The sequence below is a fragment of the Rhinatrema bivittatum genome, chromosome 1 (genome assembly GCF_901001135.1).
Source record: "Rhinatrema bivittatum chromosome 1, aRhiBiv1.1, whole genome shotgun sequence".
NCBI lineage: Eukaryota > Metazoa > Chordata > Amphibia > Gymnophiona > Rhinatrematidae > Rhinatrema > Rhinatrema bivittatum.
The window spans coordinates 362,202,223-362,215,826 of NC_042615.1; the positions used below are offsets into that span (position 1 = coordinate 362,202,223).

Genomic DNA, 13,604 nt, shown 5'->3' on the forward strand with positions numbered 1-13,604 from the left:
GTCCATTCGAAAGCCATCTGCGGAGACTATGTAGCCTAGGAACAGCAGGGAGGACTTCTCAAAGCTACACTTTTCCAGCTTTGCATAGAGGCCGTGCTCCCTGAGTATCTGGAGCACTTGACGAACATGCTGACGGTGTGAAGACAGATCCTGGGAGTAGATTAACATGTCGTCGAGGTAAACTATCACACAGGTGTTCAGAAGGTCCCGCAACACCTCATTCAACAGGTGCTGGAACACCGCCGGGCATTACATAACCCGAAAGCCATCACGAGGTACTTGTAATACCCGTCTTGGGTATTAAACGTGGTTTTCCACTCATCTCCGGGACGAATTCTGACCAGATTGTACGCTCCTTGCAAGTCCAATTTCGTGAAAACCTTTGCTCCTTGGAGTCGATCGAGGAGCTCCGGGATTAACAGGAGCGGATAATGGTCTCGCTTGGTAATAGAGTTTAGGCCCCGATAGTCTATGCATGGCCTTAATGAGCCTTCTTTCTTGCTGACAAAGAAGAAACCTGCCCCTGCAGGTGACTTGGACAGGCGGATAAAACCCTTGGCCAGGTTCTCCGCAATGTACTCGAACATGGCCCGGGTCTCAGGTATGGATAAGGGATAGACCCTTCCTTGAGGGGGCATAGTGCCAGGCAGCAAGTCTATAGTGCAGTCGTAGGGACGATTTGCAGAAGAATCTCTGTCTTGGCCTTGGAAAACACATCCGTGAAGTTCTTGTAAGGCGCAGGAGGGCCCAAGGCAGAATGCATCAAAGGAAGTGCAGAAGTCCTATGCACTTTCATACAATTAGCTAGGCAAAAGGGTCTCCATTTAACAATCTGTAGCATATCCCACTGGATCGTGGGCGAGTGTTTCTGTAACCACGGCAACCCTAGCACCATGGGGTGGACAGCCTTCTCTAACACGAGGAATGCTATCTCCTCTGAATGGATCACCCCGGTGCGGACTGTAATGGGTGCGGTGGACATCAAGACAGGTCCTGGAAGAAGTGTACCCTGGATAGAGGTAATTCGTAACGGGACCTCCCGTCTCCGCGTAGGAATTCGCAACTGGGAGACTAAGTCCTGCAGGATAAAATTACCTCCGGCTCCGGAATCCAGGAACGCCATTGTCTCAAAAGAGCCTCCAGGATATTCCAAAGTAACCGGGACAGTGTACTGAGGAGCTATAGCACAGCCTAGGAGGAGCTCCTCCCGACCACCTAGGCTCTGGTGTTTTCCGCACGCTCCTGGCAGCGTGCCAAGAAGTGGCCCTTCTGACCACAATATAAGCACAACTTCAATGAATGGCGACGTTGCCTTTCTTCAACATAAAGCGGGACCTGTCCCAGCTGCATAGGTTTGCAGGTGGGAACGTCTGGACGAGAAATCTTAGTCAAGGGCACAGGTCTCGGCCCACAAGCCGGACTATGGCGAGAAGAGTGTTGCTCCTTGGCCCGTTGTTGTAGGTGGCGGTCAATGCGAGCGGCCATGTCAATCAAGGCATTGAGGTCCTCCGGCAGGTCTCTGGCAGCTATTTCATCCTTTATGCGTCCGGAGAGGCCTTCCAAGAAAATGGCCTTAAGACTACCATCTTGCCAACCTACTTCTTGGGCTAACGTCCGGAAGTCCATTGCATAATCTGCCAAAGAACGAGCCCCTTGACGAAGTTGCAGCAGCTCAGTGGTAGCGGTGGCTGCCCGGGCGGGCTCGTAAAAGGCCTGGCGAAAGTTCGTGATGAACTGTTGTAAGTCCGTTAACGAAGCATCGTTGTTTTCCCAAAGGGGGGAAGCCCAAATTAAGGCTTTCCCATCAAGCAGGGACAGGATATATGCCACTTTCACCGCATCCAAGGGAAACTGCCGGGGCAACAGAGAGAACCACACAAAACATTGGTTCAGAAAGCCGCGGCAGGTTCTTGCATCACCAGCGTGCGGGAGGGTGCCGGCAGCTGCATGACAGAAGAATCTGAGGCCTCGGGTACCAGTTCTGGAGCAGTAGCGGCCCTGGCATCTAGTCAAGCCGATAACTCCCCTACCGAACCAGTAAGGACCTCGAGGTACTGCTTTTGGTACTGCAGCTGCTGGGCCAACCCCGGCAAATCTAAGGGGACAGGCGCATCCGCCGAGTCCATGGCCTTGCAATCTGTTATGGGAGTCTCTGTTTAGTGGACCCTTGGGCCGACCCACTGGAGACTCAGAAAAGGAGGGCAATGTCTCTAATGAACAGTAGGCCGGGAAGCAGATGGTCAGGCAGGACGTAGATGCTCTTCACCCTGGAAGTTGGCACTCCCCCGGGAGGAGCACATAGGAGCCCAACCGCTGGGACTTAGGTGTCTTCACCCTGGAAGCCTAAGCCCCCCCCCCCGGGAGAAGCCCATAGGGGCCCAGCCGCTGGGACTTAGGAGAGTGGTGGATCAGGACAGGTAACTGGAACCAGACTAGAACAGTGGCAACACTGTAATGGGGTACAGGTTCTGGAACCAGGCAGGAACTGTAGCAAGACTCAGGTACTGGAACAAGGCAGGAACTGTAGCAAGACTCGGGTACTGGATCCAGGCAGGAACTGTAGCAAGACTCGGGTACTGGAACCAGGCAGGAACTGTAGCAAGCAGGCAGGAACCAGGCAGGTACTGTAGCAAGCAGGAACGGAGCGACGAAGCCAAGCGAGTCGCTCCGGGGCACAGCACAACAGGGAACCAGGAGGCTAACCCGTTGCAAGGCCAAGACTGGCTGACTGCGGCTGGTTTAAGAAGGCCACGGCGTCTGACGTCAGGATCTGGGTGGAGTCACCTCTGGCGGGAAATGGCCTAGAAAAGCGCCCGAGTGGCGCGCGCGCGCGCCTAGGAGCTGGGCCCATCTACGGAGGAGCTCGCCGCGGCGCAGCCCCAGCCAGGAGACTGGAGGTAAGGGCCTGGCCGCGGCACTCGCAGCCAGAACCGCAACACTGACAGTCTCACTGACCTCTCTCTATTCCGCAAAATTCTGATGTGGGCAAAAAAAAAAAAATCTCCAAAGGATAGAGCCAGATAAAACCCCCAAGCCAGCCCATCTATTCATTCTTACATCATGAGAAAAAATGTCAAGTCACAAATATGTCCAGATATCCATTTGTGTGATTCAGGAATTTTGCAGAATGAAGGTCACAGTCAATCAAAATGCAGCATTTTCACAGCAAGTGGCTTTTGCTGTTTTGCAGGACATGGAAGAATTTGTCCAGAGCTCGGGTGAGGATGGCATTGTGGTGTTTTCTCTTGGTTCTATGGTCAAAAATCTAACTATTGAAAAGGGGAACATCATTGCAAGTGCCTTGAGCAAGATTCCTCAAAAGGTCAGTGTTTATTTCCAGCTTACAGGATTCATCTGTATTTTTTTTTTAATAATATTAAGGACCCCATAATGTTACCCGACAATTGCTCAAGACTGCTTCAGTCCCAGCTGGCATTAATGTTTTACTCATGTTTTCTGCAGTTGCTCCTCGGTGTCTTTACAGAAGAAAGCATTCTACCACTCAAATATGATGCCCTGCAGTGGTCTTTTATATATACCCGTATTTTTCGCTCCATAAGACGCACTTTTTTTCCCCCAAAAGTGGGGGGGAAAATGTATGTGCGTCTTATGGAGCGAATATAAAAAAAAAAAACCAAACAAAAATCTAACAAACCCCCCCCCCCCCGACTCCCCCAAGACCTGCCGACTTAATTTCCTACAACCCCCCACCCTCCTGACCTGCCGACTTAATTTCCTACAACCCCCCACCCTCCTGACCCCCCCCCAGACCTGCCAAACGTCCCTGGTGGTCCAGCGGGGGTCCAGGAGCGGTCCGGGAACGATCTCCTGGGCGTGAGCTGTCGGCTGCCAGTAAACAAAATGGCGCCGACGGCCCTTTGCCCTCACTATGTCACTGGGACCGACTGCTGCTATTGGTCGGTCTCAGTGACATAGTGAGGGCAAAGGGCTGTCGGCGCCATTTTGATTACTGGCAGCCGATGGCCCAAGCCCAGGACACCGCTCCTGGACCCCCGCTGGACCACCAGGGACGTTTGGCAGGTCTTGGGGGGGTCAGGAGGATGGGGGGTTGTAGGAAATTAAGTCAGCAGGTCTTGGGGGGGTCAGGAGGGTGGGGGGTTGTAGGAAATTAAGTTGGCAGGTCTTGGGGGGTCAGGAGGGTGGGGGTTGTTAATTTAAAGGGTTGGGATGGGGGGTTTTTTTGGGGGGGAGGGGTTCCCAGAGAAAGAAAAGTTTTCTGATCTGGGAAGTGGACCGAAATGGCCCTCCCCAGACCCGAAAACAAAATGGGGAGAAAAAAAAAAGCTATGCACTCCCCTAATTTGCTCCATAAGACGCCCAGACGCAGAGCCGGTTTAGCACAATTTTTTTTTTTTTATTTTCCCCATCTGAATCCTAGGTGCGTCTTATGGTCAGGTGCGTCTTATGGAGCGAAAAATACGGTATATATTTTTTGGTTTGGAGTAACTCTCTAACATGATTCATGTTGGGTTAGCCTTTAGACTTATTTTTCTGCTACTTTAAAAGGCAGAAGGGGAAATTTTGAATTAAAGCCTCATACTAATAGACAGATGAAAAACAAAGCTGTTGTCATGAAATACTATTGTGTTTTTTTACAGTGGTAAAAGCCTGTAGAAAAAAATAATCTGAAACTGTCAATAGTAATCCTTCAAACTATCAAATCAAATTATGGATTACAGCAAACACTATTTAATTTTTTGCAAAATGGACATGATGTTCATGTAAGGGATAATTTCATTACAGCCTGCATAAATTTTGATTAAAATATGTGCATAATGTAAACCTCTCCCCTTTTATGGGAGGGGCCACAAGAATAACTCCACCTTCTCAGCTGTGTGTTTAGGGACAGACATATGTAATGCGCCCACAGAACTAAAGGGTCTCCCAAGGATGGGGAGGAGAGGCCGGAGCAGAGAAAAGAACAATAAGCGATAATATAAAACCCACCTTATGTATCTAAGGAAGTGCATGTACAGTTGCACAGCGCATTAGGATTTTTATACTCTATAGCAAACACAGACAAATGGCATTATAGTAAAAAAAAGAAATAGGATTTTATTAACATGGAAAAGTGAGGAAAATCAGCTTTCAAGATATAAAAGAAAAATCCCTAGCCTTACTCTGTATCTCAGTTCAGATCACTTGCAAAATACTTCAAATTTCCACCTAAATTCTGGCCAGAATAATAACATAAATTCTCAGTTAAGTCTCATGTGAGTTCTGTTTTCCTTTTCTTTAGACAAGCTGCTCCACTGTGTACTTGATGAAGTCAATGCAGAAGCTTGAGATCCTGTGGCTGCAGGGTCCACTTGCCTCAGGAGATTGGAAGTCCTGGTTCTCACAAACAAAATATAAATTCCCTCTCTACTCTATATAAAATTGTGACAAATCTTCCGAATTTTCCTGCAACTAAGTCTGCCTGATACTGAATGTATGCAGATACTATTCTAAATGCTGTTCTTTTAGTTATAAATGAAACAAAGGGTCAGGAAATACTTGAAACTCACCCTCTTTTCCTCCTCTACAAAATAACAAACCCAGGGGCGGATTGGCCTCTCAGGGGATTGGGCTTCCCCTGGCGGGCCGATCCGCTCCCATCGGCAAGTATTCCCCCCCCAAAAAAAAAACCTGCGTTGGCCACCTCATTATGCATTCTAATTTCTAATGCCAGCAGGGTTCCCACACCCTGCTGGCATGAAAATCTGTGGTGCTGCAAAATGACATGCTGGAGGGATTTCTCACTCCCCACCAACACTAGAGAAGGACCCGTGGCAGTGCTGCGAAATGACATGCTGGTGGGATTCCCTCTCCCTGCCAGCAATAGGAAGATCCAGCGGGGCTGCTGGCACTTCTCCTGCAGTTGGTGGCAGAAAAGGAAGCCCAGTGGTGCTGCCGGTGTTTCTTCTGCAGCTGGCAGCAGAAGAGAAGGATCCACTGTGCAGCCAGTGGCCGATGAAGAGATCTGGTTAGTGAGAGAGACTTGTGTCGGCTCGAACCCATGTGTGAGAGGAGGCTGCTGCTTCATTCTAGGCTGCTCTACCTAAGGGAAAAGGCTGCTGCATGTTGCATCAGGCTGGGTTGCGTGGCTGAAGAGAGGACGACTACTGCTGCCTGTACTGTGCACATTCTAGGGCAGAGAGAGAGTGAGACCATATGTGTGTGTGTGTGTGTGTGTGTGTGTGTGTGTGTGTGTGTGTGTGTGTGTGAGCAATAGCATTATGACAGCTTGTGTGTATCTGTGAGCAAGAGCATAAGTGAGTGTGAACAACAGAATGTATGAGAGCTAGTGTGTTTATGAGTGTGAGAAATAGCATGTGTAACAGCTTGAGAGTGTATGTGAGTGATGCTGTGTGGGCCCGAGGAGGCTGCTGTAGCTGCCTACACATTCCAGAGAAAGAGAGAGAGATCTTATGAAGAGAGTCTGTGTGTGATAGCTAGAGTGCATATGTGTGTGAGACGAGCCCAGAGGCGGCTGCTGCCTGCATATTCCAGGGAGAGAGAGCATGTGTGTGAATATGAGAGAGACAGCATATGTGTGTGAGAGATGCTGCACAGGCCCAAGGAGGAAGCTACTGCTGCCTCTATATTAGAGGGAGAGAGACAGAGCATCTGTTTATGTATGTGTGTGAGAAAGAGAGCATGTGAGAGTAAGCATGAGAGAATATATGGGAGAGAGAGAGCATGTGTTTTTCTGTGTGTGTGTGTGTATGTGTGTGAAAGAGCATATGGGAGAGAGAGAGAGAAAGAGAGAATGTGTGTGAGCAGGTGTGAATAGAAGAGTGTGTTAATGTGTGTCATGAGAAAGTCTGCATGCCTCCCTCCCATTACCCCCATTGATCTGCAACAATCTCAGGATGACTAGAAATCAAACATTCCTAGGTAGGGAGAGAGGATGATTTTTTTTATCCTTATTTATTGTGATTATTGCATTTTATTTGATAGGTTTGTTGTTTTAAAATATTTTATTGCCCCCCCCCTCCCTTGTAATGGAGCCAGATGGTAAATTAACATTTGCATAAGTGAGAAGGACTTCTGAAGACTTCAAAGGAAAGAATTTGCATTGGCCCCTCTCTGTCTTGACCAACAAAGGTACTGCCAGTAATTCACCTGTCACCATTTGCCTTTACTTCAAACAGAGAGTGAACAGGGGTTCTCCCCTTTGCAGTTTAATTCACCTTTGCTAGTCAGAGCAAGATTATCTTAAGCTTCTGGCTTACAGTAAGTGACACCAGTTTTCAAAAAAGAAAATATGTGCAGATTTTCCTGATGAAAGTTATCCCACCAAAATTACCCACAGATTACATCTGCTAACATGTATGCAGATTTTTTTCCAAGAAAATTTACATTTAAAAATGCAAACATATGGTGCAGATTTTAAAAGCCCTACGCGTGTAAATCCAGGTGGATTTACGCACGTAGGGGGGTTACGCGTCGCCGAGCCTATTTTGCATAGGCCCGGCGACGCGTGAAAGCCCCAGGACGCGCGTATGCCCCGGGGCTTTGTGAAAGGGGTGGGGGCGGGACCGAGGCCTCCGGCACAGAGGCCGTGCAGGGGATCGCGCACCGGCACTTGGCTGGCGCACGCAACCTACGCCTGCCCAGAGGCAGGCGCAACTTATGGAACAAAGGTTAGGGGAGGGTTTAGGTAGGGCTGGGGGGGTGGGTTAGGTAGGGGAAGGGAGGGGAAGATGGGGGGAGCGGAAGGAAAGTTCCCTCCGAGGCCGCTCCGATTTCAGAGCGGCCTCGGAGGGAACGGCGAAAGCCATCGGGGCTTCCCTTGGGCTCGGCACACGCAAGGTGCACAAGTGTGCACCCCCTTGTGCCCATGTTATATAATCAGGCATAGATTAAAATCCGGCCCTATCTGCGCAAGTGCAAAGCCCTCCCCAACCCGGTCTCAGGGAGTGCTTCTGCTCACTGTGGGTAAACGTAGGCACCTACAGACTATGCACATGGAGGCAGTTTTAATGCAGGCCGTTTCTGTGGGAAAAGCACTTTTTTCCCATGGAAATGCCTTCTTAAAGGCAATATTGCTGAAACGTTGTCCTGTTTTCCCTGTACCCAAAGATGAACACGTTTCAGACTTAGTTACATCCTACTCAATGGTTACCAACAGCACTTGAAAGCTGTTGCAGTGGACTTTTGGAATGAGGACACATTTTGGCACATGCCACCTAGTCCTGTCACTTGAGATATGCTCTTTTTTTTTTTTTGGAAGGACGGTATTGACAACAGTCATCATTCTCTTTGTACAAATTCAGAGATTGCAGGTAGTTCTGCTGTTCAAGTCATAGCTACAAAACTCTACAAAACAGCCCAATATTCCAAAAAAATGCTCTTATAGCTACTGTATTGTACCAACTATTGATAATGAAAGACATAGAGCTTACAGCAATGCCTACACTATTCCACTAGTACCATAAATATAGTTCTTAATACAAGAAATACTTCATTTCCATTATTAAATTTCTTTTGGTTAATACTAAAGGAATCTCTAATATCTTTGGCGACCATCCCTAAGGTTTTTCTCCCTCCCGGGGTCAGAGATTGGTCTAGCTCAGGCTATAAAACCTTTGACTGAGCACGAGCAGTTGTGGTGGGATGTAGATTTCTTTCTAGGAGTAGAAGGAGTGTTACTGGTGGATCCCAGTAGGCCCCACAGCCTGCATAATTGTGAAGAGCAGGAGAGAAGCCCTGCTAGAGCCTTCACAGACCTGGAGGGCGCTGCCTTGGTGATAAGAGAGGAGCAGAAAGAATTTTTTGTCTTTTAGCAAAGTTGAGTATTTTTCTGACCTACTCCCAGCTCAGGCTGCAATCTCCCTTCCTGAGGGGATTGAGGTAGTGAACTGCTTTGCCCTGTGTCCAGTCAATAGTAGGAATTGCAGTTGGTAGAACTAAGAGCGGTTGTGGCAAAGTTTTTCTTTTTCTTGGATAGGAGGGAGTGGGGTTTGTTTTTTCTTCCACCATCGCCTCCCTACCTACTTTGGAGAGGAGATTTTCTATTTTCCTATCAAAGTTGAACAAAGTTAGGGGGGGTTTAGGTAGGGCTGGGGGGTGGGTTAGGTAGGGGAAAGGACAGTGACTCAGAAGATGAAGATGGAGAAAGAGTTTGTGGCACTTGGAGTTTTCATTCTGTTATATATCCTCATGATTTTTGCTATTTTGGCTTGGATTCTATTTTTTTAAGTTACAGTAAATTTTTAGTTGAACACTACCCAAAGGCTCTGCCTGTTCTTCCAAACTGAGACCCAGCCCGCTGAGACCTACACAAGTGAGTACTATTGGAGGAATGACTGGGAGAAGCAAGAAACGGTGACAGGAATCTCATCCCCAAGAGCCTTAGGACCCCGGAAGCTTGTCCTCCTTCCTGCCGGTTGAACCCCAGCTCTCCAGTGGCAGAGCAAGGAGAGGAGAGTTAGGAGTCTGGGATGATAGAGTGTCCCTGGGGATTTTGTGTGACCCCTGCATTCCGGTACAGCCAAAGAGGAGGTTCCATTAAGTTATCCTAATTGCCTCCATTGCTTAAGACATTGTTGAATCATAAAGAAATACTTATCAAGAATTGCAATTAGTGCTGAGCAGATAGACCGGTTATGACTGTTACAGCAGAGACCATCTTCTTGAACAAGATGACATGATTGTTTATGATTCCCTCATTTCGCAATGTACTAAGAGATGGGTCACACAGTATCCCAAGGATCGCAAGAAGCCGCTTGCTGCTAGTAGCAGAGAAATGGAAATAAAACAGTCTACACCAGTGATTCATTTATAGGCTGCCAAGCTCAGCTGAGGCACAGGGCAGCTACCGTATTTTCCATTGTATAAGTCGCGTTAATTTTTTTCAAATTTCCAACAGTGGGTCTTATAAAATGGCGTGACTAATATGCTGTTTTTTTAATAAATATTATCAGCATTAACTGCATCAATCTGATACGCAAAAAAGTTTAGCAGAAAATCAACAGCTATATGTAAAATATTAATGTAAACAATCACATTTGCTGCTCGATCACAAGTGCTGTAACACTAGTTACATCATAGATGGAGACTGTCATAATCGCTAACAAACTTCCAGGGTTAAATTCTCCTTCACAACTGAGACATGAGACATCTAAAAAAAAAAAACCCACCCCAACCCTTCCCATTTATTTAAATATAACCCCCCCATCCTCCTGACCCCCCCCCCCCCCAAGACTCACCTAAAGTCCTTGATGATCTAGTGGGAGGCCCAGGAGTGATCTACTCCTGTGCTGGCAGCTCCCATTAATCAAAATAGCGTCGGTGACCCTTTGTCCTTACCATGTGACAGGAGCTACCAAAGCCATTGGGCAGGCTGTCACATGGTAAAGGCAATGGATGACTGGCACCATTTTGAAAACTGGCTCAGGCCATCCATTGCCCCTACCATGTGACAGTGACTGCCCAATGGTGCCGGTAGCCCCGTCACATGGTAAGAACAAAGGGCCACCAGTGCCATTTTGATTAATGGGAGCTGCCAGCCCGGGAGCAGATCGCTCCCAGGTTCCCCGCTGAACCACCATTGGGTGAGTCTTGGGGGGGGGGTCGGAAGGATGGGGGGGGCTTTATATTTAAATGGGAAGGGTTGGGGCAGGTTTTGTGGTGGTATATTTTTTTAAATATGAAATTTTTAACGAAAAAGACTTTGATGGCTTTGCCTCATGAACTAAATCTGATTAGGCAGTATTATCCAGGCATAGCAAAGGACAATCAAAAACAATTACCTTAATGTTTAAAATATGTATTAAATAAACTTTTTTACAAATAAACATTAATTTAGTACTTTAAATAGCATAAATGCTTCAGTCTATATGCAGACAGGTTCATCTTATATAAAGGTGCAACTTATGTACTTTTTCATTAAAATGGCTGTTTATAGAGGGTGCGACTTATTCAACTTATATAGCGGAAAATACGTTACCTCATAAGTCAGCTTTTAAACCCTTTCTCCAACTCTTGCCTCTCAAACAGGCCGAGGCAATATCGAGTAAGTTAAACAGGCGCTCATGACTGAATGCCCGCTCTCTTAACGTGCACCGATCCACCTCTCCCGGGCGCCCAATTTAATATTTAAATGGGCTGCCGCGGTAGAAAGGAGGCACTAAGGAAAGTTTTGCTCCCTGGCACTTCCTCAGCATCGGGTGCCCAGGAGAGGTGGCTGTGAGCGGATTAGGAAAACGGATCTCAATTTTACAAGCATCCATTTTCCTAACCTCTGCATAGCCACGGTTTAGGAAAATGGACGCTCATTAATTGAGCGTCCATTTTCCTAACATAAGAAAATAAGAAATTGCCATGCTGGGTCAGACCAAGGGTACATCAAGCCCAGCATCCTGTTTCCAACAGAGGCCAAACCAGGCCAAAGAACCTGGCAATTACTCAAACACTAAGAAGATCCCATGCTACTGATGCAATTAATAGCAGTGGCTATTCCCTAAGTAAACTTGATTAATAGCCGTAAATGGACTTCTCCTCCAGGAACTTATCCACATTTTTTTAACCCAGCTACACTAACTGCACTAACCACATCCTCTGGCAACAAATTCCAGAGCTTTATTGTGCGTTGAGTGAAAATGAATTTTCTCCGATTCGTCTTAAATGTGCTACTGTACTTGCTCACTTTATCGAATGCCTCCTAGTCCTTCTATTATTCGAAAGTGTAAATAACCGAGTCACGTCTACTCGTTCAAGACCTCTCATGATCTTAAAGACCTCTATCATATCCCTTCTCAGCCATCTCTTCTCCAAACTGAACAGCCTTTCCTCATAGGGGAGCTGTTCCAACCCCTTTATCATTTTGGTTGCCCTTCTCTATACCTTCTCCATCGCAACTATATCTTTTTTGAGATGTGGCGACCAGAATTGTACACAGTATGGTGTGGTCTCTCCAAGGAGCGATATAGAGGCATTATGACATTTTCCGTTTTATTAACCATTCCCTTCCTAATAATTCCTAACATTCTGTTTGCTTTTTTGCCTGCTGCAGCACACTGAGCTGACGATTTTAAAGTATTATCCACTATGATGCCTAGATTTTTTTTCTGGGTAGTAGCTCCTAATATAGAACCTAACATCGTGTAACTACAGCAAGGGTTATTTTTCCCTGTATGTAACTCCTTGCACTTGTCCACATTAAATTTCATCTGCCATTTGGATGCCCAATCTTCCAGTCTTGCAAGGTCCTCCTGTAATGTATCACAGTCTGCTTGTGATTTAACTACTCTGAATAATTTTGTATCATCCACAAATTTGATAACCTCACTCGTCGTATTCCTTTCTAGATCATTTATATATATATTGAAAAGCACCGGTCCAAGTACAGATCCCTGAGGCACTTCACTGTTTACCCTTTTCCACTGAGAAAATTGACCATTTAATCCTTCTCTCTGTTTCCTGTCTTTTAACCAGTTTGTAATCCACGAAAGGACATCACCTCCTATTCCATGACTTTTTACTTTTCGTAGAAGCCTCTCATGAGGGACTTTGTCAAATGCCTTCTGAAAATCCAAATACACTATATCTACCGGTTCACCTTTATCCACATGTTTATTAACCCCTTCAAAAAAATGAAGCAGATTTGTTAGGCAAGACTTCCCTTGGGTAAATCCATGTTGACTGTGTTCCATTAAATCATGTCTTTCTATATGCTCCACGATTTTGATCTTGAGAATAGTTTCCACTATTTTCCCGGCACTGAAGTTAGGCTCACTGACCACTGGTGACACTTTTCTTTTTTTTTTTTTTCTGTTCTTCTTTTTTAGGTTTCTCTGACTTCATAACACCATCATATTACGTCGGAGGAGCTACAGAAAAGCAGTATTTTCTCCTTTTCTGTAAACTTTTGGGGCTCCTCAAGAATTAATGCCTGCTCCGGGGCAGGCGTTAATGTTTGAGAGTAAAAATATGCGCATCAGGCGCACATATTTTTTGGCATCAGAGTAATAGCTAATAGCCTCATCAACATGAATTTACATGTGATGAGCGCTATTAGATTCGTGCTTGTTTGGACACGTGTTTTGGATGTGCTAATACCCTTCTTGCATGAGGGATTTTAGACGCGCGTCCAAAACGCGCATTCAAGCACCAGTAAAGTCTATTGCATCGGCCTGAGAGACACACTAGCTGCTACACACCACTGTAATATGGATCCCTTCATGTTTGTCTCTCTCAGCATGGAGTCTCAGAAGAGACTCTGTCAGGGCACTCTGAGATTTAGCCTACCTTAAGGTTGTTACTCTGCTCTGAGGCTGATGGCAACCACTGGAGCTACCTTACACTGATGTACAATTCCAGGAGTTTCTCCATAGTGTGCTGGGCATGAACTCCCCATCCCTCCCCTCCCCTTCCACTAAGAGGGAGCCATAATGCCCTGGCAGACTCTCCTTTGAAGCAGCTTTCTCCTTCTCAGGGTCTCTGAGGAGACAGACTCAGTGCAAAAACTTTGGGGGGGGGGGGTTATTGTTTTTTTTTCATGACCCATCAGAGAGGCTTACAGAGAATCTCTACATGTATCACACACCAAAACTACTCAACATATAACCTTCAGAGACCGGGCCTTCTCTACTGCA

At 46.6% G+C, this 13,604-nt stretch overlaps 1 protein-coding gene across 6 annotated transcripts in view; it reads left to right on the top strand.

Moving 5' to 3' along the window:
* The window catches only part of LOC115090941 (UDP-glucuronosyltransferase 2A1-like), a 195,930-nt gene that overhangs the window by 141,366 nt on the left and 40,960 nt on the right, over nucleotides 1-13,604 (top strand). For all 6 annotated transcript variants that reach the window (XM_029600636.1, XM_029600670.1, XM_029600646.1 and 3 more), the window contains one exon: nucleotides 3,191-3,322. In XM_029600636.1, coding sequence (XP_029456496.1) covers nucleotides 3,191-3,322 — 132 coding nt within the window. The remainder of the gene's footprint in view (nucleotides 1-3,190; nucleotides 3,323-13,604) is intronic.